Raw genomic sequence first — 27661 nt, 5'->3', positions numbered from 1 at the left:
AGTAATGAATAAAATACATGTTATTATTTTTCTATTAATAAATGTAATTAGTCTATTTAAAAATATAAAAAATAGTTAATCGGATTGATAGGATATTTTTTTAAATATCAATAATTCATATAAAATATAATAAAAAATATAATTTGTTTGATTAACAAAAATAGTGTTTAAAGAAGCTCCTTTAAATTCATTCAAAATTTTAAACCCTGAAAGTATTAAATATTAATCACCAAAAGAAAAGTTGAAAAATGTAAGCAGAAGTAGTGAAGAACAAAATGGTAATTTCACACAGAATTCATGGGAAGTATATAAAAAGGCAGAGAGAAGAGAGAGAAAACTGGTGGTAATTAGGAAAATGAAAAAATCGAATTGTACAATTTCCATCCTTTTTCCCTTTGCTACTTGATTTGATTTCTCTCTCTCTCTCTTAACTTGTCACTCCCAATTCGGACTTCAAAGTTGAAGCTTTTTCTCTCTAACTATCCCTCAACCCTTTCCCTTTCAATTCGTTTCTCCCATTCGCATAGCCCTAACCTCAATTCACAATCCTCCACCTCCGATTTCGGCCGGAAAAGGAATCAAAGCTGCCTTCTTCCCACGTCAGCAAAAAATACGGTTTTTTTTTTACGATACCCAAAAAGCTATTCCTCTGTTTCTCTGTTGGCGAATCACGAGTCATTTTCCGTTTCCGTTTCCGTTGTGTTTGTTACTATTCGAGGTTGCCGTTTAGATACCCGCAAAGGCTGGTCTTTTTCTTCTTCTTTTTTTCGGTTTTTCTTTTTACGAGGGGCCTGGTTGCTAACGTGATCCCGGGTGCGTAGGATTAGGAGGGTGTGTTATTTCTTTTGTAATCGGGGGCGTACACGTGTACGGCGGATGGGAGCGGAGGTGATGGTGACGTGGGGAACCTGGGAAGAGCTTCTCCTCGGCGGAGCTATTCTCCGGCACGGCACCCGTGACTGGACCGTCGTCGCCGCCGAGCTCAGTGCCCGAACTCACCTTTCTCCATGCACTTTCACACCCGAGGTAAATTAATCATTTTTAAATACAATTAACTAAGCCTATCTATCTAATCTTTATGCTATTCTGTTTTAAAGTATTTATAATAGAACAAAAATGATTTAATTTGTGATAAGTTGATAACATTCCAAACCGTTACGTGGTCATGACTCATTGCTATTACTATAGTAATACTATATTTGCTTAGCTGGAAAGTCGTTTTTATCATTCCCTTACTTTAATAATAATTATTATGTTTGTGACTTATATAATAAAAATAATATACTTTCTAATCGCGGTCAACCTAACGGAATGTTGAATTGAAACGAAGATCTTAGATTGGACCCTTTAATGGGTCATTACTGAAATTATTATTCTAAGAAGATGCGAATACTACTACAATGAAGAACATTAACAAGTTGAAGAAATGAATGGTTTGCGTGAATTTAACGTGGAAATATAATAAGTGGCGTACACGAGGGGCACTTAGTTATAGTTAACACTGCTTGCATCATCGTTTGCACATGCTTGCTTTCAAACCATACCTCTCTTTTGTAACGTTTATTTAATAGAAATCGCCGCCATCACATGGCAGGTTGCCTTAACATATCTAGAGGGTTCGAATCTTGTGGCTAATTGCTATTTTTAATTACTATCATGTACAAAGATGGTTATTTTTGTAGGCCTGCAAAGCCAAATATGAAGACTTACAACAGCGTTTGATTCAAACTTTCCCTGTTTGGGTAGTACATATAGAATAGAAGTCTAATGCTTTAACTCATTTAATTGTCGTATCAGGACTTGGTTTGAGGAGATTAGGAAGAAGAGAGTTGAAGAGCTTAAGAAAGCTTTGGAGCTATCTGAAGATTCTATTGGGTTGGTTGCATGCTTTCTTTCTTTCTACGGAAAGTTAATCATATTCTGAAACATAGGATGGTACCATTTTTTGTATTCCAGGTGTCTTGAATCAAAGCTTGAATCCCTTAAGGCTGTGAAGAATGAGAATATAGATGATTGTCATGTTGGTGATGGCTCAGCTGGACCTGAATTACATGCTCCTCCACAGAAAATGGCAAGAGTTGAATCCTCGGCTAAAGAGACGTCGAAGGATGGGCTATCTGCCGGGAGTTTCACACACGAAACTCGGCCGAACTGGTCAACTGAATGCCAGGTTCCAGCAGTGTCTTCTGAAGATGTGGAGACTAAGCCTGAAGTTGCAAGGTCTACTGACCACGAGAAAGATTTAGATGTAGATAAGGTAGAACAAACTATAGATGAAGGAAAAGGAGTAAGTTTGAAAAAACGAAGAGGGACGAGGAAGAGAAAGGATTGTGGCAAAAATGCTAATGAAGCTAGCGGTCCTGAAAGTGACAATTTGGTTTCTATTGATGCATCACGGTGTAAAGAAAGTTCTACCAGCAACTGTGATGATGTTGCCAAATCTTCCGGCATTGGTGAGGACAATACAAACCCTAAAAAGGATGGAATACAAGAAATGATGGAGACTTTAGATTCCATTTTGGAAACCAAAGGTGCTTCTGCCTTCCGCCGCAGACATGATAGTCAGGTATGTGTATAATAGAAATCCCATCCCATCTTTCTATAGTTGGCTCCTGAGTTTTGTCACCATAAAATTGCTATTTAATCACTGATACAACGAAGGAGGGATGGATGTATTTTACCAATAACTATATTTCATAACAGAAGCGCGGAAGGTACAAGAACATGATCCGGCAGCATATGGACTTCGACACCATACGAACAAGAATTAGCAACCAAACAATTAAGACATCGAAGGAACTTTTCAGAGACTTTCTGTTACTGGCCAACAATGCTCTAGTCTTCTACTCCAAGTGCACCCGTGAATATAAAACTGCCCTATTGCTTAGAGACCATGTCACTAAAATATTGAGGGAGAAGCTAAATGCTTTTGGCAGCAGCATCACTCATGCTAATGTCTCAACTGCATCGCTGACCACGGATCCTCCTGTGGAAGGTGGAACTGTGCGCCCCAGTGATTGCAAGATTGCTGCACCGGCAACAGCTGATGGCAGCAAGGCACCCAAGAAAGCCAGTGAAGTGGCTTCCCCGCCTTCGGTGGAATCCTTGCCCGTCAAGAAAGCTTCTGGCAGAACCAAAAAGGGAGGACGTGGAGCCGCGGTTGAGAGAGCTGCAACACCAGTGAAGGGAAAGAAAAGAGGGAGAGCAAAGTAATATTGCTGAGGATTAATTTTAATTTTGAGCGGTGTATGTACAAATATTTCCCTTTTTCAGTTAGATTTTTTTGGTTGCATGATGAACCTTGAATGAGGGAAGCTAACATATGAAATAGTTCTAAATTACAGTAGTTAAGAATTAAGGTAGTGTGGTCTGTGTCTAAATGTTCTATAAGATGTAAATACGAATTTTGTTTGTATCAATAGAGAACTATACTAAGCTTATTAGTCAAGTGATTGTCTTGTCTGTTGAGACTAAATTGCTAGTATTTAGATTTTATTTGACTAGGAAGATGTGATGTTAGTTAGTCTTATAATTAAACTTGGATGTAAATTAACAGAAGTGAAATTTTTGTTAATATCATTATTATTTATTCAATAGTCAAGGCCTATTGGTAAATGGGTTCTTGGCCTGACCCATTGTGATTTTGGTTTGGTTCGGTTTAACTTCATCGTTGTGAAATTGTTATTTCAAAAGCTTCATAGAGTAGCATGAATGATATATATTGAATAAATTATCATTTAGCCATATAAAAATATGTATAATTCTATGAGAAAGATATTTTTTAAAGAGAATAAAAAATAGTATATAATTTACTTTAAAAATTAATAAAAATAAAAGTGAGTTTTTTTTTAAATGTGTTTTAATTTTCATTTTCTTTATCCTGCTTACCATGCATTCCGTTTTGGTTTTGGTTAGGTTGGGTCCGGTTTGGGTCAACCGGTGGTGTGCAAAAACTAGTCTCTTCGAGAGCGGTATACCTTACAGGGAAGATGAGGTACCGAGGCGGCGGCGTAATCGGAGGGTTACCGCCGCAATCCCAACCGCAGCGTAGGAAGAAGCGGAAGCACAAGTCCGCTCACCCTGAATCCGTTACTTTTGATTCCGTTAACGGTTCTAACCATGACTTCGAAGTCAACACCAGTCAACTACTCGCTGAGGTCACAACCGACGAGATGCCTACCACTTCCGCCACGGAACAAAGTACAGCCACTGCTGCCAGCGGCCACGGTTTCAGCTACGGCGAACTGCGGTATAGAATCCTTAACGGCGGGGCTACTTGTGCGGTTTCGGCGCTTGATGACGGTAACGCCAAGGAACTTAGTTCGGTAACTTCGGCAGAGGTTGAGAATTCGCAGAAAGAACTGGTCCTGAGTGGCGGTGGTAATGTTGCCAGATCTGACACCGTGGAGTTGAATCGTGTTTTGCTGGTTCATGGTTCTGATTGTGAGTACAAAGATCCAATTCAATTAACGTCATTGCTTTATTTCATGGTTCATCAACCAATGGGAACTAGTGAAAGCAGTTTCTTACCTGCAATTTGGTGTCTTATTCGTGATATTGTGCTTTATATGTTTCAGCGGATAAGTCACCTGTAACATACTTCCTGGAGGAACTGTACAATGGAAATTCTTTGAGGGGCACAACTACTCTTGGCGACGAAAAGGGAAGAGAAAGAGTTTATGACACGATCTTTCGATTGCCGTGGAGATGTGAATTGGTACTTGTATACTTTCATTTGTTTTCGTTGTTCACCAGTAATGGAAAACAATAAAATGATGAAATCTGGTTGCAGTTCTGTGATGCCTCTATGGGTTTATGCTCCATTGTTTAGACCTTAGGTGATGTCTGAGTTATGGGGAAAGGATTTGGCTTGAGACTTTATGCTGACTGTACGGTTGTTATTTTTTACAATTGCGCATTTCTAATGACTAATCACTTTTTCTGTCTTGTTGTCTCATACATGAAATCGATTTGCAGCTTATAGATGTTGGCTTCTTTGTCTGCTTCAATTCTTTTTTGTCATTGTTAACGGTGATGCCGACAAGGATTGCTATCACCATTTGGAGACTTCTAAGAGCAAGGTCTGTGATTCACCTCAGTATTTTCTCTTATTGTACTTAAATATAATCTGCAAATGGCAGTAGGATTTAGATGATAGATTTATCCTGCTGTGGTTGTTTTCTTTTGCTTATTATTTCTGGTTTAGGCAGTGTCCATTCAGTACAAAATCATTCTTCCATGTACTCAGGCTCTGAAATCGTAGTAAATCTTTGAAAAAGAGAACAGGGTGATTGTAGTTGAACCATGTTACCTGTATTATGCTGTTAGATATGTTGTAAGCTATACAGGCATTAGGCCTCAAAGTCTCAAACTTTTACTGCTTAAGCTGTGTTTGCTGAAGAGATTGAAACTTTATGATATGATCTTCCACTTTATGTGCTTTGATTTGTATGCTTTTCTACCAACTCTCTTTTACTGTCCAAAAATTTGTGGTAGGTTTTCATGGTTTTCCTCATTATCTTATGATCTTTTCACGCCTATGACAGGAAGTTCAAGAGGCCATCTACTGTTGAGTTGTCGGATTTTGGCTGTTTTCTTATGATGGTATGTGGAGTCATTCTTTTGCAGCAAATAGGTACAGTGATAGTGTGCTTTGATATTTATTGGTTATATATTTTCTTTTTGTATTAATCAGTTTTGTTTTGTTGTAATAAATTGGTTTTTATGCTCCTCCTTTTTAATGTTTGTTGTCTTTAGATATCAGCTTAATATATCATATGATCCGAGGTCAATCAACCATCAAATTGTATGTGATCTACAATGTATTAGAGGTGAGCATAAATTATTATTTGAATCTGGATTATACTGACTAGTGACTAATTAGATACCCAGATATGTCAAATTTATGGACCTCTGATTGCAAGGTTGATATTCAATTAGATTTTGTGCATGACATTTCCTTGTAATGTGAGTGTCTGTAATGCGGCCTTTTGGTATTTGAACAGTTTACTTTACAATTACACAAAATTGTAAGCCAAGGAGTCAGATGCTGTTATTTTTGGTGCGTTGTGCACTACTATGGCGATTACATTGGTTTCTTAATGTTCTGGACTGAGTGATCCTTGTACTTTCTTGCAGATATTTGATAAATTATGTCAGCATTTTAATGGGGATGTAATGAGAATGTTATTTCATTCAGCTGAAGGGCTAGCAAAATTTCACCCAGAGATGGAAAGTACAAGATTCTGGATTTGGAGATTCATTTCTGACCAAGTTGTAGCTATTGTTGCTTCAAATATCCTTTTTCTGAGGATAATATTTTTAAGAATAGTTTGCAATATTATTTTATTTATGAAGGTTAAAGAGAAAACTGAAGTGCCGATAGTTTCCTTGACTAGTTGTACTTGTTCATTCTTGTATCCTGTTAGTTCAAGCAATCACTTTATCAGCCTGTATGGTTGCTCACAATAATGCATTGCCAGCTATGCTTGTGTCAAATAATTTTGCCGAGATCAAAAGCTATGTGTTCAAGGGTTATAATAAGGATAATGTTCGCAGTTTGGTATACTTCGGTGAGGTGTCTTTTTCCCTTTCTTTTTCTTACTATATTTTGTGCAGTTTGGTTGGGATATCATTCTTTTTCATTTCAAACTTGGAAAGAACAATAATGTTTGTACTTAACACCTTGTTGTTAGAATACTGTGTACACGCCAGCATAATACTTGCTTTCCATGGAGTGCATGTCTAGCAATTCATGTTTGTATTTAAGATGTGCTTGTGCGCGTCCATGCATGTTTATGTTTATAGCATTTGTTCTTAATTTATCAATTTCTGTTTCCCATTTCTATTTTACTGCTGACAAGCAGATTCCATAGAGAGATTCCACATATCAGCACTTATCTTATTTGTTTTGGCTCAAAATATTCTGGAAGCAGAAGGCTCTTGGTTAGGAAGTTTTCTCATTGTAAGATCATTTGGAAAATTATACATTCCATATGTTTATTAAATGGAAATCAAATTCTCTGCTTCTCTCGATCTTGCTAGTAACACAGGTATTCTGTATGGTGCAGAATATCCTCTTGGTTTTTCTATGTGAAATGGCTATTGATATTATCAAGCATTCGTTCATTGCTAAATTTAATAACATTAAGCCCATTGCATTCTCTGAGTTCCTTGAAGCCTTGTGTAAGCAGGTATTGTCATGACTTTTTATTTTGATCATCCATTTGCCGAAACATTTTGTTTGTGTTTTCTTTAATGGACCTTCTTTTTTAATACGCCTGACTGCTATTTTTATTTATTAGACACTAAATATAGAAACTGAGGATGCAAAGAAAAACCTAACTTTTGTCCCTATTGCTCCAGCATGTGTGGTAAGCATGAATTATTTATTCTGTGTTTTACCATGGTTTTTAGCTGTTGATTCCATGTCTTTATATCTTCCCTTTTTCCCCCTGTTCTTAGGTCATTCGAGTTCTGACTCCAGTATATGCTGCTAACCTTCCTTACAACCCCTTTCCTTGGAGGCTTTTCTGGATTATGCTGTTTTCAGCAATGACATATATTATGCTCACAAGCCTCAAGGTTCTAATTGGCATGATTCTTCAGAAACATGCCACTTGGTACATTAATCGCTGCGAAAGGAGGAAACTTCATGCAGATTAATTTACATGAGCTACTGAGTTACTGTAGACTGCTGCTCAAGCATTCCTTTGTGTTGTGCCTCAAGAGTGAAGACCACATGCTGAGATGGATCTGTTCAGGTGAAGTATTAACTCTGGGATCATCACAAGGACCTGCCACATACAAGACAGGTTCAACCAGTTTTTAAGGTTTAACTTGGAGTCTCAGAGTGATTTCCCCTTTGAAAATTTGTTTGTAAGAAAGAGCTTATTGATGGCTTCCATGCAAGTTGCCTGAATTGTGTTTCTCTAGTAAATAGTATCTATTATATATCTCTAATTTTATAACTAAAATGTGCTACATGTCACTTTCTCATTGTAATTGGAATCAAATTTTTCCCTTCAAAATTAAAGAATTCTCCTCTACTCCTTACTAATTTTACAACCAAAATGTGTTACATGTCACTCCCTCATTGTAATTGAAATTAAATCTTTTCCTCCAAAATTAAGAAGAATATTTCCCTCATCCATTCTAATTTTACAATCAAAATGTGTCACATGTCACTTTCTCATTGTAATTAGAATCAAATCTTTTCTTCCAAAATTAAGAAAAATTTTTCTACTCCTTACTAATTTTACAACTAAAATGTGCCACATGTCATCCACTCATTGTAATTGAAATTAAATCTTTCCCTCCAAAATTAAGGAGAATTCTTCTCTCTTCCATACTAATTTTACAACCAAAATGTGCCATATATCACTCCCTTGTTACAATTGAAATCAAATCTTTCTCTCCAAAATTAAAGAGCTCTCCCTTCCTCCTTCTTCCTTTCTCTATCTCTCTCATTCCTTCAACCACTCTATCTATTTTATATATCATTATCAATATCAATGACTAATTACTAATTTTGATAATCAAAATGTGCAACATGACATTCTTTAATTGCATTAAAATTGAAATTGAAATAATACAATTGAAATTAAAATATTCCTATATTATGTATCATATATTACTATCTAATTTAATAATCAAATGTGTCACATGACACTCTTATTAAAATTGAGAGAAAATATTTTTCTCCAAAATTAATAAACTCCTTTCCTAAATTCTCTCATCTACTTCTCTCTATTTTCCTATTTCTCTCTATAATTTTCACTCTATATATAATTTATATTTTATATTAGTAATTTGACAAATCAAAATATGTCATCCAATATTTTTTTTATTACAATTAAAATAAAATTTTTTCTTTCAAAATTAACAAACTCTCATTCTTCATCTTTATATTTCTCTCTCTTTTCTCTCATTCTCTATTTTTTTTACTTTTTGTTCTACAGAAAATAAAATTAACAAAATAATATAATTCAAATAAAAAATTAGACTTTTTCATATAAAAATAATAACTAAAAATTTTGTTATTTAATTTTTTATCTATAGAGACTTTGATCTTCTTAGTTCGAGACTTTTGTCAACCTACGACTTTTTTTTGTAAAAATAATTTGATTTTGTAAATCTTTTGTGCCATGTATAATCTATACGGTCAAAACAAAGTGAACCGTAATTTTAAAAAATTTATATTTTCGTAATGTTATTACAAGTAAAAATAATAGTTGTTCCACTATAGTTGGCATAAAAAGGAAAATTTAGTCTGGCTACTTTAATTTTTATTTTCACTGTTAAGGTATTGTATTAACTGCAATTATTGAATATAGTAATCAATTTTTCGTTATTCTATTTGTTAAGTTTTACTATAATGAAAGTTCGTTTTTCCCTTGAGGAAAGCTTCTCATTTGTTCATAGTTATTAATTAATCAGAAATGTTAATTTAACCTCATTTAGTAATATGTGGTTGATTTACCAATTATCACTAGGAATGCATGGTACATAACCGACTAATAATATTGAGTAAATGGCAAGTCAATTCTTAATCAGATTTTTAATTAAATTTTGGCTAACAAGGAAAGCCACACCCCACACCTAAGGCTAAGGGTTACTTTTCCATGTTTATTTAATGCGCCGACTAAGATATGGAAACTCCCTCGATCATAGATACAATAGATCTACCCTATCTCCATGAACACGTCACACTTCATTAATTATTAGTTATAATTTATTTGTGCTTAATCTGCTGTCTTTCTACTTTCGAAGATACTCATAAGAAACTGTTGTAAAACTTTTTCATGAACTCGAGAAGTTGTTGGATGACATACACAGAACAATAGATAAAGACACTAGCCAAAGTGAGTTTCTTTATGAGTGAAGGAATTGCTAAAAGGGGCTCTTGATATTGTGTGCGCCAATTATTAGAAAAGCATACACCATTAGAAAAGGTTGAAGGGACAATATATAATCATTAAGTTAATAATATTAAATATTGAGCAATCTCAATTTCTCAACTGTTGAATTTGTCCAACAACTCCTTTGTTGTTTGACTCTAAATATACATCTAGCTTCAACAATCAAAATCAACCAACTATATATATCTTGTTAGCTACTCAAACTTTTAGGTTAAACTGATTTAATTTGGTGTAGGTCGTTAGACACGTATCCTGTATGGTGAGCTTAACAACCGGGATTAGAAACACCAACCGATTATGTTTGTTAAGATTATGATTATGAAGAAGCCTTCCCTGGAATCCAAACGTGTAATTGAAAACCTGAATTTACAAGTAAACAGATGTAAGAGCAAATTAGCAATCTACATTTCAACGTTAGTTTAGTTAGCCTAAGATATCATATCTATAGTTTCCTAGTGATTTGTTTCAAATTCCAAGTTTAGCCTTTTTTTTTTTTATAGAAAATAGCTCAACACAAAATGGTGGAGAACTAAAAAAAGTTAATTAGCTAATATGCAAAATGAAATTTTCTTGGGATTATATTAATTTTCTTTATTGGTATGAATTTTCAGAAACGAGTGAGTTTCAGATCAGCAGAACAAGTAGAAATTCGTGTTGAGGCAGCAGCTCCTCCTTCCTCGTAGTCATTCATGTGGAAGCAATCATAGCAAGATAGCCACAACCTTCTTTTAACTCTCTTTTTGAAGCTAGTTAATTTTTGTACTATAATCTGTAGACTCTGGTAGTCTGGTATATATATTGAAATAGACATAGACATGTCTATAAATTCATACATCTTTAGTGCTCATATAAGATTAAGCAGATGCAAATGTTATCTCAAATTATCTTTTTTCCCCTTAAGAAAATAGGTTCATATGTCAGTGTGGACATAAAACTATAAAGATGAGACATTCAACAAGGTGCAATTGGTGTCTAGCATGACCACTCAAATCAATCAACTTTCGAAATGTGTAACGGCATTGCTTTTAGAAGCACCAATTAGGAATAAGTACTAAACTAAATAGCATCCATCACAATTCACAGATATGAAGTATTCTAAATGTCATATGTCCAAGCCTTAGTGTTCAACTTCAATTTTCAGCTTGAAATCAAGAGTTCGATAGGCACTGAATTCCTTGCCAAAGAATCACAAAATTGTAACATATGGTTATTTAGACAACCTAAGGTCATACTTACCTCTAATGGATTCCCAGAAGGCAGGTATTGAGATTTCACGAGGTACTTCCTTAAATGACGGGAGATAATTAACATCCACAATTACATGATCTTGCGTACCTTCCTGAATTACAACATCAAAACCAAAGATAGTAAGCTGAAGCCTTCTTCTAAGCCAATTTGCAGCATCTGTAACCAGTTTAACATCAATAGACTCTCTGCTCGTCATGCTGCAGTCACCACTGGCTGTGGGTAAAGATTTTAAGCTGTCAAACTCTATAGGTTTGAGTTCATCACCGTTGGATGATTTCTTCAAAACATCAGCATTTGGTATCGACTTCTTGACAGCATGGAAAACTTTCTCACCCAAGACATAAAATTTATACAAAGTGGACGAATGATCCACATATTCCTGGATAACAGCTGGAAGAGGAACATTTACATTCTTAAAATCATCAACTCTGAAAACAATTGCCATCTTATGTGCATCACTGACACCACAAGCAACCTTAGGTTTCACTATACATGGAAGAGACAATCTGGCTTCAGCTAATCCAGTCTCAAAATTAAATTCTTCAAAATTATCGATCTTAAGAAAATGGGCCCCTCTGATCAAATGGCTGCCTTCCTTATTTAGTTCTTCTAAGCCACGTAGAATTTGCTGTATTTCTAGTCTATCCAATAATGGATATATGTTCTTCAGTGGATCAATCACACAAAGATCCTGGTGAAGTTCCAAATATCTTTGCAGTTCTTGTATGTTTTCCGTGAAAGTAATTTTATTGTCTTCAATGGATAATATCTCATCTGTGGCTTTGTGGAGAACTATATCAATGTCCTTCAATTGAGTTGATAAAGGAAGCATGGGTGTGAGAGGCACAAACATCAACCCATTTTGAGTAGGACATAATGGAAATGCACCCCTCATTGCAAAATCTTCAACTCGAGAAGGCTTCATTATATAACCCACAGTTGCAGCATTAGTTCCGGTTGAACTTTTATTTAACTGGCACATAGTCAAGGGAAACTCCGCCAAATTTTGTATTCGAAGTGCATCTGTTGTGTAATACAAGCTTTCATCTCCATCGTTCAAAACAACAAGAAGCCATTTATAACTGCTTAATTTAGGTAAGACCTCCTTCTTGTTAGAAACTAGATAAACAATCCCGCCATCAGTATTAATGCTCCATGCAGGCATAATCTCACTCGTAGGATCATTTACGATAAAACAATCAAGAGGGTACGAACTTGCACTTTGAAGAACACTCACCTTGTCATCTGGAGAGTTTACGTCATACGAGATTCCTATATGAATTTTGGACAGGGAGAGGGTTTGGATGAGAGACTCGGCTCCCGGCCGTAGTATGAATCCATTTTTATCCCCACCACCTTCAGTTAAGAGTGCCGATTCATCCAATATCACTCCTCTCACTACACCCATCTGATAGTGTGAGCAACAATACAAAAGACATAAAATTATTACAAACTTTGCCAAGTAAAAAAATGAACAAGCATCACTTAGTAATGATCAAATACACATTATCAAAGTTTTTCCAATCAATCTACTACAAATTTTCAAAAGGAAAGAAATGAAAAATGCACTAGATTTATCCGGCATATATATTCTATATCCTGTTTACTATGACATGATTAATTCCATAGTCTCTTCCATTACCTATTTTATTTCATATATCATCAAAGTTGAGCAGATCTCTAGAGGGGGAAAAAGGCATTTAATGAAACCGGTAGATTACAAGTTTAAAATTTTGGAAATAGACCCAAATTGACATTAGGAATTAGTTTATTAATGAACATGGCACTGGGAGTGTGAATGCACCCAAGAAAAAAAAAACCTCAAATAGAAACTTGTGGATGTAACATAGAATACACAAAGAGAAATAGCAACGTGTGAAGTGAAAAAATCCAAACATGCATGCAAAATTGGATGAAGAAATCATGGAAAGGGTGAAGAATTACCGAAGACCTGATACGGATTTGAATTTGTCTCTGCGATATGAGAAAGTTATGTGTCCTAATAGGTAGCTGGAATTGCGAGGGTTGGGTTCTGAGTACGACGCTGCAAATCACAATTTCAAAGCTTTACTAACTGAGAGCTTGGAAGAAGAAGAAGAAGGATCAAGTGCAAATTGCATATAGAGGAGTGCATTCATACGACGCTGCAGTGGTAACGGTGTTCGGATTGGTTCGGTTTTTTTAAGAAAAATCATCCGAACCAATTATATATAAAATATTCGGTTTAATTTGGTTTGATTTTTTTTTCTTTTTTTTTTAAAACCAACCAAACCAATTAAAATTAAATTGGTTTGAGTCTGTTTTTAAATTTTTGTCGCTACTTAAAAAAACAAAAAATAACATGTCCTAAACTCCTAATCATATTTAGAGTACTAAAAATTTGTCCTAAGTTATTTTAATTAATATGCAGCAAAATACTATGTACCAATACATAATTAATAAAATAACAAATTCAATTTCACAAAATTTAATTTGTAGTAGTTTTTCACCTCCTCTGATGATATTAGCCAGCTTTTTTAATAATATATTTTTACATTACAGACCATTAATTTTCAATACTTTTCATGCAAAAAACATTCATATCATATAGGCTATAGCACCACTCAAGAAAATTATGTACGATGTTGAAAATTTAGCATGTGCATAAGGAAAAACACCTTGAAATAGTATTTATAAGATTATATTTAGCATTACATATAAAATAAATGAACGGAGTACCATAAATACTAAAAGGGTGCATATTAAATCACTTTTCATGCCAGTGAAAAATCAGCCAAATTGAAGGTAAAAAATGAAGGCAGTTTTGGAGAACACAGTGATAAAAAGAAAGGTTTCATCACAGTACTGATTTTTATGATTTTCAAACAAGTTCTTAATGTAAAATTTAAAAAAAGCTACTTTGTCAATGCAATAGAATAAAATTAGTGGTCGTGTTCATGCATGTGTGGGTCATAAAAATAAAACCTTAATCACATGGTGAGTGTGAGTGTGAGTGTATGTGTACGTTGACAAGTTAAATTGACTATGCTAATGGTAACATAAAAACACAATAAAAGAATTTTAATTACATGCCATGTATATAGAAAATTTACTTCTATAGTTCTATTAGAATGAGTAGAACCAAAGAAAACGCATTTTGCAATCCTATTATCTTTCATATTATTTAATTTAATTCTTAATTCTACTTATTTGTTTGGGTGCGTGGCATCAAGTTATTGGACCAAGCTCTTCACACCAAACCCATTGATTCTAAGCTCTCATCAATTTTTATATTTCGGAAATGGCATTCACATAGATTCTGATAATCAATTGCCACTAGCGTGTTAATAGTAATATTTTATTTCTTGATTACTCAACATTTTAATAAATCTAAGTTGAGAATCATCCGTACGTTAGTTTTCTTAAAAACACAAGCACTAGGAATTTAATTAGTTAACATGATCACCATGTAAAACCTTTATTATTATTATTAGTTAAAGCTGTTTATCCATCACCAAACTCAGCTTTTTCAATTATACGCATGTTACCCCTTAATTAATTAATTAATAGTTACAAACTTACAATACAACTCTTCTCCACTCTTTGTTTCATTTTCTGTCAGAGAGGAAAAAATATTGGGCCTTACACAAACACACATAGCTGTCATCACTCTTATAAATTTCATTATCGTGTGCTCAAATAAATAATTGGCTACTCATTCATATTTATGGTTTTTCTTCTTAACTTATCATGTTTCATTAAAAGATTAATACCAAAGAGAAAATAAATAAATAAAAATTGAATAGTTGAATACTATTCATAGCAACATCTCACGAGATTATATAAAGAAAAAATCTTTTGAAAGATAAGTATTTTAGAATTTTAGTCGGACAATGTCTATGAAAGCAAAAATATTTTAAAAAGATAAATGTAACTATAATTAAATAAAATAAAATAGCCGGTATTGTGAGTTGTGACCGTATTTAAGAATAGTAGTATAAACCATATCATTATTTATGTAACATAGTTTCACGATTCAGGAACCGACAGTGTTAGCGAATAATTTAAGCGTTTGAATACTTCAATACTGTGCTCTTTATTCCATGAACAACATTTTGATCTTATATTTATTGTATTTTATATAGATGATTTATTATTTTAATTAGTTAAAATTTTCATAATATATTATTTATGATGATAAAAGTTTAAATAATATCTTACTTTAAAATTTAAATATTAAAATAAAAATTCAAGTACAAATAATTTTATATAAAATTAATAGTTAAGAAGCATTAAATAATTTAATAAGTTTGACTAAATTATTAAACTTCATGTAAAATTAATTGTGTAAAATTGAGTGGAGCTAAATTTTTAGGTTTTTTGAAAGGTAAATATGTTTTATTTACAATAAAAGATAGTACAGGGATGTGAGCACGTCCTTCATAACTCTGTTGAAGTTTTTTCTAAATTTGGATTACAGTAATATGTATGATGTATGGGTCCAATTTTTCTCGATTTCTGAGTTACCAAACAAACATGAATGAGCTTTATAGTTGTTATAGCTACCACCACCATCCATGCACTCCCATTCTTCACTCTCTCCCTCTTTCTCGCTCTTATCGCCACATTTCTCTCCCTGTTCTTTTTGATCTTCATGTTGGTATTCTGATCTTCAAAGTTCCTCTCTTTTCCTTTTTTCATGCCTGCCCTTTTTGTTTTCCTGCCTATTCTATCTCTGTCTCCATTGCCTTCTCTCCTTTTTCGCTTAACATTCATGCAGGGGGGAAGATTTTCAAATGTAACGAACCTCTCAGTAAAATAATCGAAGCTATCCATCATTAACTTCGTTTTTGGTTTTTGTTGTGAAGCTCTTATTTTGGGTTGTGACTGAAAGTTAACTCTTTCCTAAATGGTATTGAGAATAAACTCTAGGAGGAGTTAGATCTGATTGAAATGGTAACAGTCGTTTTCTTTCTTTGTTTTTTTCTGTGAAAAGAAAGTACTTTTGTTTTTTTTTCCCCTTCTCTTGCCTTTGTTTATATATTTATTTTCTTTTTTGCATTTAGCTTATTTCAAATTTTTTTTTAAATGGGGAAATCAATTGGAATTTGCTGTGAAAAATGAATTTTGATTTTGAGGTGTGTTTTTAGTTATGGACAGCTATGCATATTTTCATGTGATCCTTGGTGCCGTGGATTCCAATACATAGAGTTCTGTTTCCGTGTTTCTGGGTTGCTTGTTTTGTACCATACTATCATGTGATGTCAGTTTCAACAGAATTGCTTTGGTTTGGTTGTTCTCTTTTGTTGCTATCTTATTATGATAGAGGTTTTGTTGGTGGAGTAGATAACTTAATGAGTGTTGATTAAGCAACCTGAGATTCCCCCTTTTGCCATGATTGCCAATGTTCTAAGCATGTTTATCTCAAATTCACATGATGAAGTGCCTCTTTCTTCTCACACTCATAACAAGTGCCTTTGTTAATCTTGCCAAAATCATGCATGAAATTCACTCAGTTCTAACAAAGTTGTTTCTGTTTCATACCTTGGATTGACTTTGCCACTAATAGCAATTCTGGCAATCGTTGTAACATAGTTTCTGCACTTTTTGTTTCCAGCATGCAGTGTTTGTGATGAATAAGAGACTCAATTTTCTATGAGGTCAATCAAATCATGGAGGTGGTTGATGGGAAGAAAGATTGTCTTGTCTGATGGTCTGTTCTCTTTACTTCGGAATCACTGGCCTTTAGATTATTATAAGTGGAATTTCTCGTATACATTTTTTCAATATCGAGTTCTTTTGTGCTTTGTAACCCTCATTTGTGCTTTCTTGATGCAGGGAAAGTCAAGTTTCAAGATGAGACAACTGCCTATGGCAGTTGTTTGTATAGTGATGTTGTTTGTTTTGTTTAGAACTATAAATTATGAGTATTACCAAGAAGAGGTATGAGATATATAGAATTCTTCTGATTATTCTATTCTATGACAATTTCTATTTAGAGAGTATCACAACATTGCAGTGTGCTGCGTGTGCTAATTTGAAAATTTCTTCTGTTAATCATTCTGGCATAATCAGAGAGAGAAAAAGTGGAGTTTCTTTGGAGAAACAATGTCACAGGTATTTCAATGTCTCTATCTTGCTTTCTGCAAATTGTCAAACTCTTTGTTCCAGATTTTATTTTTGATGAATTAAACAAAGCGTTGTAGTAGATGATGTCTGGGGCTGCTTTAAAAAAATTCGATGCGCACCATCCTACTTTTCAATTATTGATTTAGTTTGATAATGTAACTTGGATGCATATGTTATTCACACTGGTACTTTTGATGCCTTTGCAGGAGAATGCTGACAATTTTGCAAAGTTAAAAGGCCTGCCGCAGGGTATAGTACACGCTACTTCAAATTTTGAGTTGAGGCCTTTATGGTTACCAAGTGGATTAAGGTCAAAGGTAGGCATTGTTGCATTAATACCATTACATTATAGTTCTATTGAAACTGAGATTTGATAGCCAAAATTTAGTAATGAGCATTCCCATGTTTATAATGTTGCTTCACCTGATGATTGCTTGGTTCCAATTATTTGACTGCAGGTTAGTGATTACTCTAATAGGAACTTGCTGGCAATGCCAGTTGGAATTACACAAAAGAACAATGTAAATGACATGGTGCAAAAGGTATTTTCATCTTTTATTATATTATCAAAACTATTCGAACCAGCATTCCTTATGTAATTTCATTGATTTCAGTTTCTTACAGGAAATTTTACAATTATTTTATTCCATTATGATGGCAAAGTGGATGAGTGGTCAGGCTTTGATTGGAGCAGAACGGTCATACACATAGCTGCTCAAAATCAAACTAAGTGGTATGTATTATGATGGGTGATTTCCTGTCTGAAAATCTTATATTGCGAATCATATGTTCATTGGAGGGAGATTACTCTAAATCTTTTTAGGAAAACTAGGAATGAATGGCGTATCTTTTATATATTAATGGCAAGGATTCATTGAACATCAAAAGGGTTCTTGAGAACAAAAGGAGCCAGTGAAGTTTGTAAGCTTCATTGAAGTTGGGAGAACCATTTATTCACTTAATGCTGTGGATTCCATTGTTATTTGTTACCCTTTTTCTTCCTGGGAATCAACACTAACCAACTGAAAAGAATTTGCATAGCAATATAAGGTCTCATTGAAACTATGAGATGGATTCTCCTCTTACTTTGGTTTCCTAACATTTATGCTTTCCTTTTAAAAAGACTTGCAACTTATGGACTTCAATTGTTTACGATATTAATTCTTTGTGTTCTTTTCTAGGTGGTTTGCAAAAAGATTTCTACATCCAGATATTGTATCTACTTATGATTATATCTTTCTCTGGGATGAGGATTTAGGGGTGGAGCATTTTTCTCCATCAAGGTATGACTGATTCATATATTCCTGAGTGTTCATTCTTATGTCAACTGTCAATAATGGAGATGCATTATCTTGTTTCAATTTAAATATGGACCTGTGATTTCAGTATTTCTAAAATTATTTCCCACTCTATATTACATCCTTATTAGATTGATGAGGTCACATTATGTTCCTACATTATCTTTCCTAAATAGTATGAATGGCTGTTTTCGTAGATACATTGAGATTGTGAAGGAAGAAGGATTGGAGATATCACAACCAGCTCTTGACCCAAATTCAGTAGAAATACATCACAGAATTACAGTTAGAGCTAGGATGAAGAAAGTTCATAGGTGACTTACATGTAGAGATTATTGAAATGTACTGCTAACCAACATTTGTTATACTCATACTGGAGTTTTTATACATGCAGAAGAGTCTATGAACTTAGAGGCAAAACTAAATGTTCAGAGGAAAGCCAAGGGCCACCATGTACCGGGTAGCTCTTTCTTTTAATCTGATCTCGCTGTTTAGTTGTTCATTCTGGATTTCATTCATGTGGTTCCATCCTTCTATCTGCCATCAAGATGGGAGGAGATTTTCAAATATAACCTCTCAATGTACTGAAAAGGAAATTTAGTAAAATATTTTATTTGTTCTGTAATTTATGATAAATTTTACCATTTTGGTATACATGGAAAATCATGTTATGAATGACATAGATTTGACTACAATCTTTGCAGCTTTGTGGAGGGCATGGCTCCTGTTTTCTCTCGTTCGGCATGGTTTTGTACTTGGCATCTTATACAGGTAACTTGTTTCCAAACTTTTCACAGTCCAAAGGAACAGAAACAACTCAGGAATTCCTTTCAAAAGTATACTGTTATGAGCCGAATGATATGATGAAACCTTAAACACTCATTATTCATATTTATCTGTGCTCTCTCCTCACTCATGTTCTACTCCATTAATCTTCCACTACAATTTTGTTAGGCTCCTCCCATTTCTTTCCATTCCATATTCTCATCGTTTCTCTGCTCTACCCCCTTTCATACTATTTGGTTCCCTGCTTAAGCCTTTTTGAATAAACAGCTGTTATGAACCTAACATACTTCTATTTTTGTGGAAGCATCACTTTATTATATTCATACCAGTTGTTACAGCCTGCTTACAACTTTCAGAGATGAGGTTGTTGATTGGCTTTTTGTCCTCATCTAGTAGCCAAAAATAGAGCTTAATTCCAATATACTTGGATTCAATTACATTTTACTTTGATTGATTTCATGATAAAGTTTAACTTTTTCTCATTATTGAATCGTTGCATTGGATCAGTAATAGATCAAAATAGTCCATAATTTTGGTAACTCATTGTCATAGTCATTTTCGTTTTGTCAGAATGACCTTGTCCATGGATGGGGAATGGATATGAAGCTAGGATATTGTGCACAGGTATACTTAAACATCTTTTTAATTGTGCATCAACTTGGAATATATATAAAACTTGGTTGTGTTTCACTAGACTGATCAGCACTTCTCCTTTTCTTTAATCTTCATTTACTGAATGACAAAGATCATGAACTGCGTAACAAATGCTATTTTTCAGGGTGATCGCACAAAAAATGTGGGGGTTGTCGATAGCGAATATGTTGTACATAAGGGAATACAAACTCTGGGTGGTGATTTAACAAAAGTATTCTCCTCCTCTTCAAATATTTTGAATTAATTTTGGATCAATTAGCTGCCTTTTCAGTTGTTTTGAAAATATCTATCTGTTCATTCTTTGCATAGTTGATCTTAAGATTCTTTTCCCCATTTTTGTGCAGGATGCAAGTACTAAAACACCACCTACGGTAGATCATTTACTTTTGAGTGTCATTTAGACTCTTCTTCAGTTTTCTATAATCCTTATCTATAATTCACTTAACATTCTTGTTGGTTTACTTCAGAAGCATGGCTTGGACGTGCGAACAGAGGTGAGGCTTTTGAACTTCTTTCAAAACTTAGGCTTGTTTCAATCATCACTCAAAAAGTAGCTTAGAAATGATTTTATCAACATTTTGGCATTGCTAATGAGCAGATACGAAGACAATCAACATGGGAACTTGAAGTCTTCAAAGAGAGGTGGAATCGAGCTACTTCTGAGGACACTAGATGGGTAGACCCATATAAAAGTGATCAAAGGCGCTTCAGACGAAGGCGCAACAGCAAACGGCTATCATAACTGCTTGTTTAACTAACTTGGTTTGATTATGTTAGCCCTACTTCTTTCATGGGTACAAGTCTTGCTTAAAGGTGCAAGGCCGATTGCGGTATTGGAAGGTGATATGTAGCCTTATAGCCTTATCTGCAGCATCAAAGTGGCCGTTTTCTGGCTTCATACACAGGCATGAGTCTTCTTTATAGGCATATTAGCATTTTGGTAGCTCAATGAATCCTCAATTCATTCAATTTTGAAAAAAACATTCTTCTTTTTTTTCTTCTCTTATTCTTTTGTTCTTTTTTTTGGCCAGATTCTGCTACTAGCAGAATTGGTCCTTCCTCCCTGCTACTTCCATTTTGTAATTTCTTTTCAATGTAATTATCATATATAGATAAAATGCAGCCTTAGTATTTACCATTAGAGATGAAGATGAAGAAGTTTCAATTTTCTTATAGTGATTTTGATTTTGGATTCTATGTCCATATAGTACTGAACCTCTACAGCACATACTGCTATATATTTGGGATACATCATAGTATCATGTTTATTCATTTATTTTTTAGAATTTATCAGCTGTCGTTATTGTTCTTTTTCATCCTATTAGTGGATTTTGATAAGATGGGGTAATTGTAATACCAATTGCTACCTTAAAAAAACTGTAGCTGCTGCAAGACATTTTCCAATATGCAGAAGGGAAAAAAAAAAGAATCAATACATTGTGTTTATAAAAAAATTGTATAATCTTTTAATCGTATATTTGTAATATTAGATTAACACATGATTATGTAAAATTAATATCTTAAGGAAGAATGATTTGTAAAGGGATCAGTACATTAGTAAGGTTGAGAAGTTGGTTATCATTTATTATGTCATAAAGGACACTAATTTTAGGTAGGGCTACTTAACATAACATATTATGTATATGTCACCTCTGATCTCCAACTTATATTACATAATTAATAATTAAATATGACTAGTAAATAAGTTTTACATCTTGGGTTGGACTAAAAGGTATTTGCGAATATAAATAACTATTTATTAAAGTAAAAATAATCAATTATTCCGCTTAAGCAAGTGTCGGGGGTTCGAATCCTGCCTTGTGTATGCAGCAACCCATTGGCCAACGGCAAACCTTTAAATGGAGTTCAATATCGTGACAGATTAGTCCTTAACCTGTCGGGTTGGGAGATACCGTAAAAAACAAAAAAAAATCAATTATATTTTTATATAAATATAAATAATAAAATTTAGGTATATTTTTAAATTTTAAGAAAGAAATATTTTTTAACTTTTACTATCAAAAGATATATATTTATATATAGTTAAATACTTAATATTTATTTTCCAAACAAAAGTTAAATAATTAAAAGCAGTTGGTGTTAGCAGCGTTAAAAATGAATTTTTTCAATTTTTTTTTTCACTTGATAGTATGAAGTATGGTTAGTACTCTTAAATATTTTTTTTTATATTTGTTTGTCTCACTTATAAAATTTATAATAAAAAATTATATTTTATCCTCTTAAACGAGAAAAAAAATAGAGAAAATTTAATCCGGACAAAGATTAGCATCCAAATTGAAGACAGGCCTAATTTTTGAATAACAGCTTTGGAAAAAAATGAGGGAATCAAAATTTGAAAACAAATTTGTCCTCTTTCTAACAGCAGCTGCACAAGACACATTGGGACAAAAAAATTATTGATTACGTTTTTTAATTTTTTCGGGGCGGTAATTGCCTTTTCACTTTTAAGTTTTAACCAGAGGTATGGCAACACATTATTTTCAAAAGAAAACTTGATTATGCTTTTCTGTCACCGAATGCAACTCTAGTTCGTTTTTCAATTCGGTCTTAATAAATCAAATTAATAAGTTTGAAATTCCACAATATTCATTTTTTTTAATTTAAATTCCAATACTTTTTCAAGAAAAAATTTAGTTTGTTTGGAAAAAAGTTGATTATTTGTTTATTTTTATTATTATTATTATTATTATTATTATTATTTTCCTTGGTTGATGAGCAAAGTTGAATTTGAAAGCAGAGTGTCTGTGTTACTCTGTTTTCTTGTGTATTAAGCTGACCAAAGATAAGCTCTTTTCTTTTGTAGCTGTAATTTTTGCTTCTCTTCTTGCAAACCCTTTCTTCCCTTCCCAACAAAGTTTCCAACTTTCAGTCTCAGCTATTCGAAAAATTCTCTCGTTCTGGTTACCCATTTGACTCTGTTCTCCGCAGAGTCCCCCAGATCTCTTCACCCCCTTTATCTCTGCTTCCAATTCCAATGGCTGGTCGCTATGACAGTAACCCCTTCGATGAAGAAGAAGTCAATCCCTTCTCTGTAAGTCCCTTCTTTGCGAATTTTTTGTTTGATGTTTATCATTGTTGGTTGACTTGTTTTGATTCTATAATTGATGTGCTTGAGGAAGCTGGTTTTCGGGCGGGGGAGGGTAATTTTCTTTTGGAACCAAAAATAACATGGTAGTTATAGTTTTTGTTGTCTGTGGTTCTTCATGTGTATATGGGATTTGGTGTTATCAGATTTTAGTTTTGGATTATGAAGCTGTCTTTGCAATTGGGTATAGTGACTGACGTTTTTTATTGAATCAAGATGAAGTAATCATCCCGTATGAGGTAGGGTTTTGAAGAGCTTTTCAAAAACCATTCCTAATGAAAGAAACGAAATATTAAACCAATTAGTCTTGTGTATCAACTAGAAAGCTAATGATAATAATTTAGTCGGTGAGACTGCAGAAAAACTATAATTTGAAAATATGCAGGTTAAAGCTGTATGATACTATGGTTGATCTTTGGCTGGAATATAATTTTTAGCTTATTGACAAACTTTATTTTTGGAGAGTGTAATTGTTAGATGCTTTTACTTGCACGGGTAGAATTCTGAACAAACAATTCCCAACTTATGCTTTGTATTGTTTAACGATTGTCAGAATCCCGGAACTGTTGCCCCGGCCACAAATTCAAGGCTTCCACCTCTGAAGCCGGAACCTGCTGATTACAATTATGGCTTTGGTGCGACTGTCGACATACCTCTTGATTCATCGACAGTATGTGTATTTAGGTTCTTGAATTCCTGCTTCATTTATATGTGTATTTCGTGTATTGTTTCTAGGATTGATTGTTTTTTCTGAATGTATTTCAAAATTTAGGATATGAAAAAGAAGGAGAAGGAACTCCAATCCAAGGAGGCTGAATTGAGAAGGCGGGAACAGGTATATACCTGGATGTTTGGTGGTTTTACTTAGTTTGGAGTTTCCATGATTGGTAACCATAACCTGATAACATGGGAATTAATGTGCATCTTATTTCATTTGATGTATCAAAAATATAGGAACTGAGAAGAAAAGAAGAAGCAGTTGCACGAGGTATACATTTCCTTTATGGCTACATTTTTGGAAGACCTTAATGTTTGCTGATTTGGGTTAAATTACTGGAATAAGCAACTATGAGGCATCTTGTATTTAATGTTTTGGCTTGAGTTTGCTTGTTTTGTAAACTTGGTGATGAATTTTTTGGTAATGAATTAAATTCCATGTTTTATCCCTTTTAAAAACTCCATGTTTCTTTTGCTATTCAAATTCTGTCTTCATGTATTAGATTCTGTTTTGCAGCTGGAATTGTTATTGAGGAGAAGAATTGGCCACCTTTTTTCCCCATTATCCATCATGATATTGCTAATGAAATTCCAATTCATCTTCAAAGACTGCAATACGTTGCATTTACTACGTTGTTAGGTATGTTACTCCTCTCTTTCTCTTTCTCTCCCTCTCTGCCGCAGTATTTGAAGGTGTTTTATGCATGTTTATTATTATTCTTCTTGTTACTTCATTTCCATTCTTTAAGAAGATTCTGTTCCAGGGATCTTTTTGTATATAAAATTTAATGAAAATAAAAGAAATGTTTTTTGCACCCAAAGAAAAGGGGAAATTCTTCTAAAGTTGTTGTCATTAGCTATCACTTTACATCTTCTGCTGGCAACATGGAACATTTTATTCTTTTTGCCCCCAAAATCTTTTGAAATGAACGATTTTAATAAATTAAAAAAAAAAAAACAAAGTGAAGAGGTTAGGTACTGATAAGCTAGTTTTATGAGCAATCAAAACTGCTAACATGGTTCACTGTGGAATGTATCTGTGATATATATTATTATATTTATTCACATGTCATGTTATATCATTCATTTCACCATGAAGTTGTAAGGATGATGTGTAGTCCATGGCCATTCATGAAAAGTGATATTTTGCAGGATTAGCATTGTGCCTGACATGGAACATCGTAGCTGTCACTGCAGCTTGGATTAAGGGTGAAGGTCAGTTTAGGGATATAGAATAAGAATATTTCTGAGTACTGAAAAGCTAGAATGAAAATTCTAACATTTCCAAATTCCATGCACGTGGAACTTGGCGTTTTCTATTCTTTTGTAGGTGTAAAAATATGGTTTCTTGCTATTATCTACTTCATAGCAGGGGTTCCTGGAGCATATGTTTTGTGGTATCGCCCGCTATATCGTGCTTTTAGGTATTTTTCTAAAGGCATAGGAATTTTAGATTTCTAAAGTAAATGAATTTAATATTTTACTCTCTTTCTCTCTCTAAAACTCGGCCATTTTGTGCAAAAATGCATAAAGTGTTTCATGAATTTTGTGATCAAGGATTCCTTAAATAAAAATCTGAGTCTTGGCTGAATTAATTGTGGTAAAAGGGGCTAAGAATTTCATGGTCAAGGGCTGAGGATTAATGAAGAAGGGGCGTGAAAACGAGGAAGTTTGGTCAGCACTTCCGTGTCGAGATTATCTATAGTTAACCGCAGTTAGTTATTCGGGATTAAAAACATAGCAGAGAGGGGTGAGAGGGACGTGTCTACTTGGGAAACAAGTAAGAGGATTCGGGGTCTCTAGGAGTTGTTTCCGAAATACTATTTTTCTAAAAGCATAGGAATTTTAGATTTCTGAAGTAAATGAATTTAATATGATTGAGCTTGTTTCTCCTAAATCAATTAATGCCTTGTTCAACAAAAGATGTGAGAATATTTCACTGATGATAGGGGATTTTATCGAGATATCCTAGTCCTGACCAATTATTTTCCTTTTTATGCTTTTTGGAAGCATTCACTGGAACAATAGTCATTATACCTGCATATTTTGATCCTCCTTATTTGGTGTCGCAATAGATTTTTGTAATTTTCTCGATTATTATTTTTGCAGGAATGAAAGTGCTTTGAAATTTGGATGGTTCTTCATGTTTTACCTGGTAAATTTATTATATTTATAATACAAGCGGTATACTTCAATTGGAAGGAATCTAATCGCTTTTTCCTTTTTTCATCTGCTTTCAGCTTCACATTGGATTCTGCATCTTAGCTGCAGTTGCTCCTCCTATAGTTTTCAAAGGAAAATCCCTGACGTATGTTGCCTTCATATATCTACACGCTATTTAACATGCTACTATTAGTTATACGACTTACTTTTGGTAACGAAGGAGACCGAACATCAAATTTCTTTCCCTTGCAAAAGATAGATCCCTTTTCCTTTTTCATTTTAGGCTAAATTGAAGTACATATCGTTTTCATCCTTATTTATTTATTTACCTGACGGTTGCCACTGTGTACTCATTGATGCAGAGGCATTTTGTCTGCCATAGATGTGCTGGGTGACCATGCTTTGATTGGCGTAAGAATGCTCATCTGGATTCTTAGTCCTGCGTACTATTTAATTATTTAATTATCCAACTTGATTTTTATGATTTATAATGATTTAGATATGTTCAATTGAGTATTTTTATCTTTATTTAAGATTTGTTCTACACACGTGATTTTAATGCAAATACTGCTGAACTCAAACTAAGTTGATCATTCGTTTTCGCTTTTCTCTTTTTGCTTGTAGATCTTCTACTTCATTGGATTTGGACTATTCTGCATCGAAACATTGATCAGCATTTGGGTTATTCAGGTTTGTTTCCACCTTTTTCAGATTTTGAATGACATGATTTACCTTACCATTCACCTATTCATTTTCTTTCTTGGTTGCCATATACAGCAAGTGTACATGTACTTCCGTGGCAGTGGCAAGGCTGCGGAGATGAAACGGGAGGCTGCAAGGGGAGCAATGAGGGCTGCAATCTGATCAAACCATCTCGTACCGGAAAGCAGTGTGGTCGGCGTTGTGCCTGGATCAATGTAAAAATCAGTAGCCACAGAAATCATGACAGAGAATATGTTACCTAGCGTGATTTTTGTTTATAACGTTTGTTCATGTATTTTCCCACCGTTTTGTTTTACATGCTACCTATTAATGTGGTTTGTGTAGTGTATATTATAAGCAGAGTAGTAGACATAACAGTGGCTTGTAGAAACGTGCTCAAATTTATTCTTAGTTTTGGTTCACTATTTCTTCCCTCTACATGAATTCTGATCACATTCTTATCCCAGAAACTGGTACTATCGATCTTGAATGTACAAAGAGATAAGTGATATCAGGCGTGCCAAATAAAATGAAATGCATCATTGCAAATGAATAATAGCAGCTGAACAAACTCCATTCCGATCAACATGGATAATATATAACAACTTTTATTTACTAATGAGTTTCAGACACTAGTATAGTAAGGCGTGGAGGACTAGAAGCTTCCCTCAACAATAAGCAGTGCACTTGTTCTTGCAATCAATGGTGCAGCCGCTGCCACCACCTCCGCCACCGTACCCCCTGCCAGAATGGCTGAAATAGTAAAAGCACCTAGCTGGACATGCGACCTTCTTCTGGTAACAAGGATCTCTGTCTTTGAAGACAACAGTTGTCCTTACTACACCACCCCTTGAATACCCTCCATTTGGACCTCCATATCCTCCTACAATGTCGATTCCAAACCCGGGCACCCGGGCATGTCAAACCCTCCTCTGGCCAAAACAGAAACGTTTCTCTTT

At 34.1% G+C, this 27661-nt stretch overlaps 5 protein-coding genes across 12 annotated transcripts; 4 read left to right on the top strand and 1 right to left on the bottom strand.

The window, feature by feature from the left end:
* Window positions 1-340: 340 nt before the first annotated feature.
* On the top strand, window positions 341-3448 carry LOC107480651 (uncharacterized). Its single transcript, XM_016100813.2, has 5 exons — window positions 341-1026; window positions 1683-1719; window positions 1785-1875; window positions 1957-2566; window positions 2704-3448. Exons 1-5 carry the CDS (start codon window positions 877-879, stop codon window positions 3211-3213), a joined length of 1398 nt encoding a protein of 465 aa, XP_015956299.1. The 5' UTR covers window positions 341-876; the 3' UTR covers window positions 3214-3448.
* A 432-nt stretch (window positions 3449-3880) lies between these two features.
* LOC107480648 (protein POLLEN DEFECTIVE IN GUIDANCE 1) lies at window positions 3881-8001 on the top strand. The gene is made up of 11 exons (XM_021138970.2): window positions 3881-4443; window positions 4578-4717; window positions 4978-5081; window positions 5547-5635; window positions 5758-5831; window positions 6139-6295; window positions 6405-6572; window positions 6867-6964; window positions 7071-7193; window positions 7305-7373; window positions 7465-8001. Exons 1-11 carry the CDS (start codon window positions 3990-3992, stop codon window positions 7663-7665), a joined length of 1677 nt encoding a protein of 558 aa, XP_020994629.1. The 5' UTR covers window positions 3881-3989; the 3' UTR covers window positions 7666-8001.
* A 3005-nt stretch (window positions 8002-11006) lies between these two features.
* On the bottom strand, window positions 11007-13304 carry LOC107480649 (inositol 1,3,4-trisphosphate 5/6-kinase 4). 2 transcript variants are annotated; one of them, XM_016100812.3, is made up of 2 exons: window positions 13113-13304; window positions 11007-12576 (listed from the first exon to the last, which is right to left on the bottom strand). In XM_016100812.3, exon 2 carries the CDS (start codon window positions 12574-12576, stop codon window positions 11128-11130), a length of 1449 nt encoding a protein of 482 aa, XP_015956298.1. In that variant the 5' UTR covers window positions 13113-13304; the 3' UTR covers window positions 11007-11127. The 2 variants fall into 2 exon arrangements, with proteins under 2 accessions (XP_015956298.1, XP_020994628.1); XM_021138969.2 differs by having other exon boundaries at window positions 13120-13304.
* A 2323-nt stretch (window positions 13305-15627) lies between these two features.
* LOC107480647 (uncharacterized) lies at window positions 15628-21033 on the top strand. 7 transcript variants are annotated; one of them, XM_016100810.3, is made up of 16 exons: window positions 15628-15803; window positions 16765-16860; window positions 16986-17090; window positions 17223-17264; window positions 17483-17593; window positions 17735-17818; window positions 17891-18009; window positions 18458-18559; window positions 18772-18888; window positions 18969-19034; window positions 19279-19345; window positions 19931-19984; window positions 20139-20225; window positions 20359-20385; window positions 20482-20508; window positions 20613-21033. In XM_016100810.3, exons 2-16 carry the CDS (start codon window positions 16858-16860, stop codon window positions 20754-20756), a joined length of 1155 nt encoding a protein of 384 aa, XP_015956296.1. In that variant the 5' UTR covers window positions 15628-15803; window positions 16765-16857; the 3' UTR covers window positions 20757-21033. The 7 variants fall into 7 exon arrangements, with proteins under 7 accessions (XP_015956296.1, XP_015956294.1, XP_015956293.1 ...); XM_016100808.3 differs by having other exon boundaries at window positions 15628-15945; XM_016100807.3 differs by lacking the exon at window positions 15628-15803 and adding an exon at window positions 15957-16103.
* Window positions 21034-22789: 1756 nt separating this feature from the next.
* Window positions 22790-27127, top strand: LOC107480646 (secretory carrier-associated membrane protein). The gene is made up of 12 exons (XM_016100806.3): window positions 22790-23066; window positions 23674-23790; window positions 23893-23955; window positions 24075-24108; window positions 24355-24477; window positions 24990-25052; window positions 25168-25261; window positions 25947-25992; window positions 26078-26145; window positions 26363-26411; window positions 26625-26690; window positions 26778-27127. The coding sequence occupies exons 1-12, from the start codon at window positions 23010-23012 to the stop codon at window positions 26862-26864; spliced, it is 867 nt and encodes a 288-aa protein (XP_015956292.1). The 5' UTR covers window positions 22790-23009; the 3' UTR covers window positions 26865-27127.
* Window positions 27128-27661: the final 534 nt, after the last annotated feature.

This window comes from Arachis duranensis, chromosome 3 (genome assembly GCF_000817695.3).
Source record: "Arachis duranensis cultivar V14167 chromosome 3, aradu.V14167.gnm2.J7QH, whole genome shotgun sequence".
Classification (NCBI taxonomy): Eukaryota; Viridiplantae; Streptophyta; class Magnoliopsida; order Fabales; family Fabaceae; genus Arachis; species Arachis duranensis.
Note: the sequence above shows the minus strand (reverse complement) of the source record. Positions and strands in the feature narration are given on the sequence as shown.

Excerpts from the sequence above, each read along its gene's own strand:
- LOC107480651 (XM_016100813.2), top strand. The coding sequence starts at position 877 with ATGGGAGCGGAGGTGATGGTGACGTGGGGAACCTGGGAAGAGCTTCTC. Across the intron at positions 1,027-1,682 it reads CATGCACTTTCACACCCGAG|GCCTGCAAAGCCAAATATGA; the intron begins GTAAATTAATCA and ends TTATTTTTGTAG. Across the intron at positions 1,720-1,784 it reads TGAAGACTTACAACAGCGTT|ATTGTCGTATCAGGACTTGG; the intron begins TGATTCAAACTT and ends TTAACTCATTTA.
- LOC107480648 (XM_021138970.2), top strand. The coding sequence starts at position 3,990 with ATGAGGTACCGAGGCGGCGGCGTAATCGGAGGGTTACCGCCGCAATCC. Across the intron at positions 4,718-4,977 it reads TGCCGTGGAGATGTGAATTG|CTTATAGATGTTGGCTTCTT; the intron begins GTACTTGTATAC and ends ATCGATTTGCAG. Across the intron at positions 7,374-7,464 it reads CTATTGCTCCAGCATGTGTG|GTCATTCGAGTTCTGACTCC; the intron begins GTAAGCATGAAT and ends CCCTGTTCTTAG.
- LOC107480649 (XM_016100812.3), bottom strand. The coding sequence starts at position 12,576 with ATGGGTGTAGTGAGAGGAGTGATATTGGATGAATCGGCACTCTTAACT.
- LOC107480647 (XM_016100810.3), top strand. Across the intron at positions 17,594-17,734 it reads CAAGTGGATTAAGGTCAAAG|GTTAGTGATTACTCTAATAG; the intron begins GTAGGCATTGTT and ends ATTTGACTGCAG. Across the intron at positions 18,010-18,457 it reads GCTCAAAATCAAACTAAGTG|GTGGTTTGCAAAAAGATTTC; the intron begins GTATGTATTATG and ends GTTCTTTTCTAG.
- LOC107480646 (XM_016100806.3), top strand. The coding sequence starts at position 23,010 with ATGGCTGGTCGCTATGACAGTAACCCCTTCGATGAAGAAGAAGTCAAT. Across the intron at positions 23,956-24,074 it reads AATTGAGAAGGCGGGAACAG|GAACTGAGAAGAAAAGAAGA; the intron begins GTATATACCTGG and ends TCAAAAATATAG. Across the intron at positions 25,262-25,946 it reads CCGCTATATCGTGCTTTTAG|GAATGAAAGTGCTTTGAAAT; the intron begins GTATTTTTCTAA and ends TTATTTTTGCAG.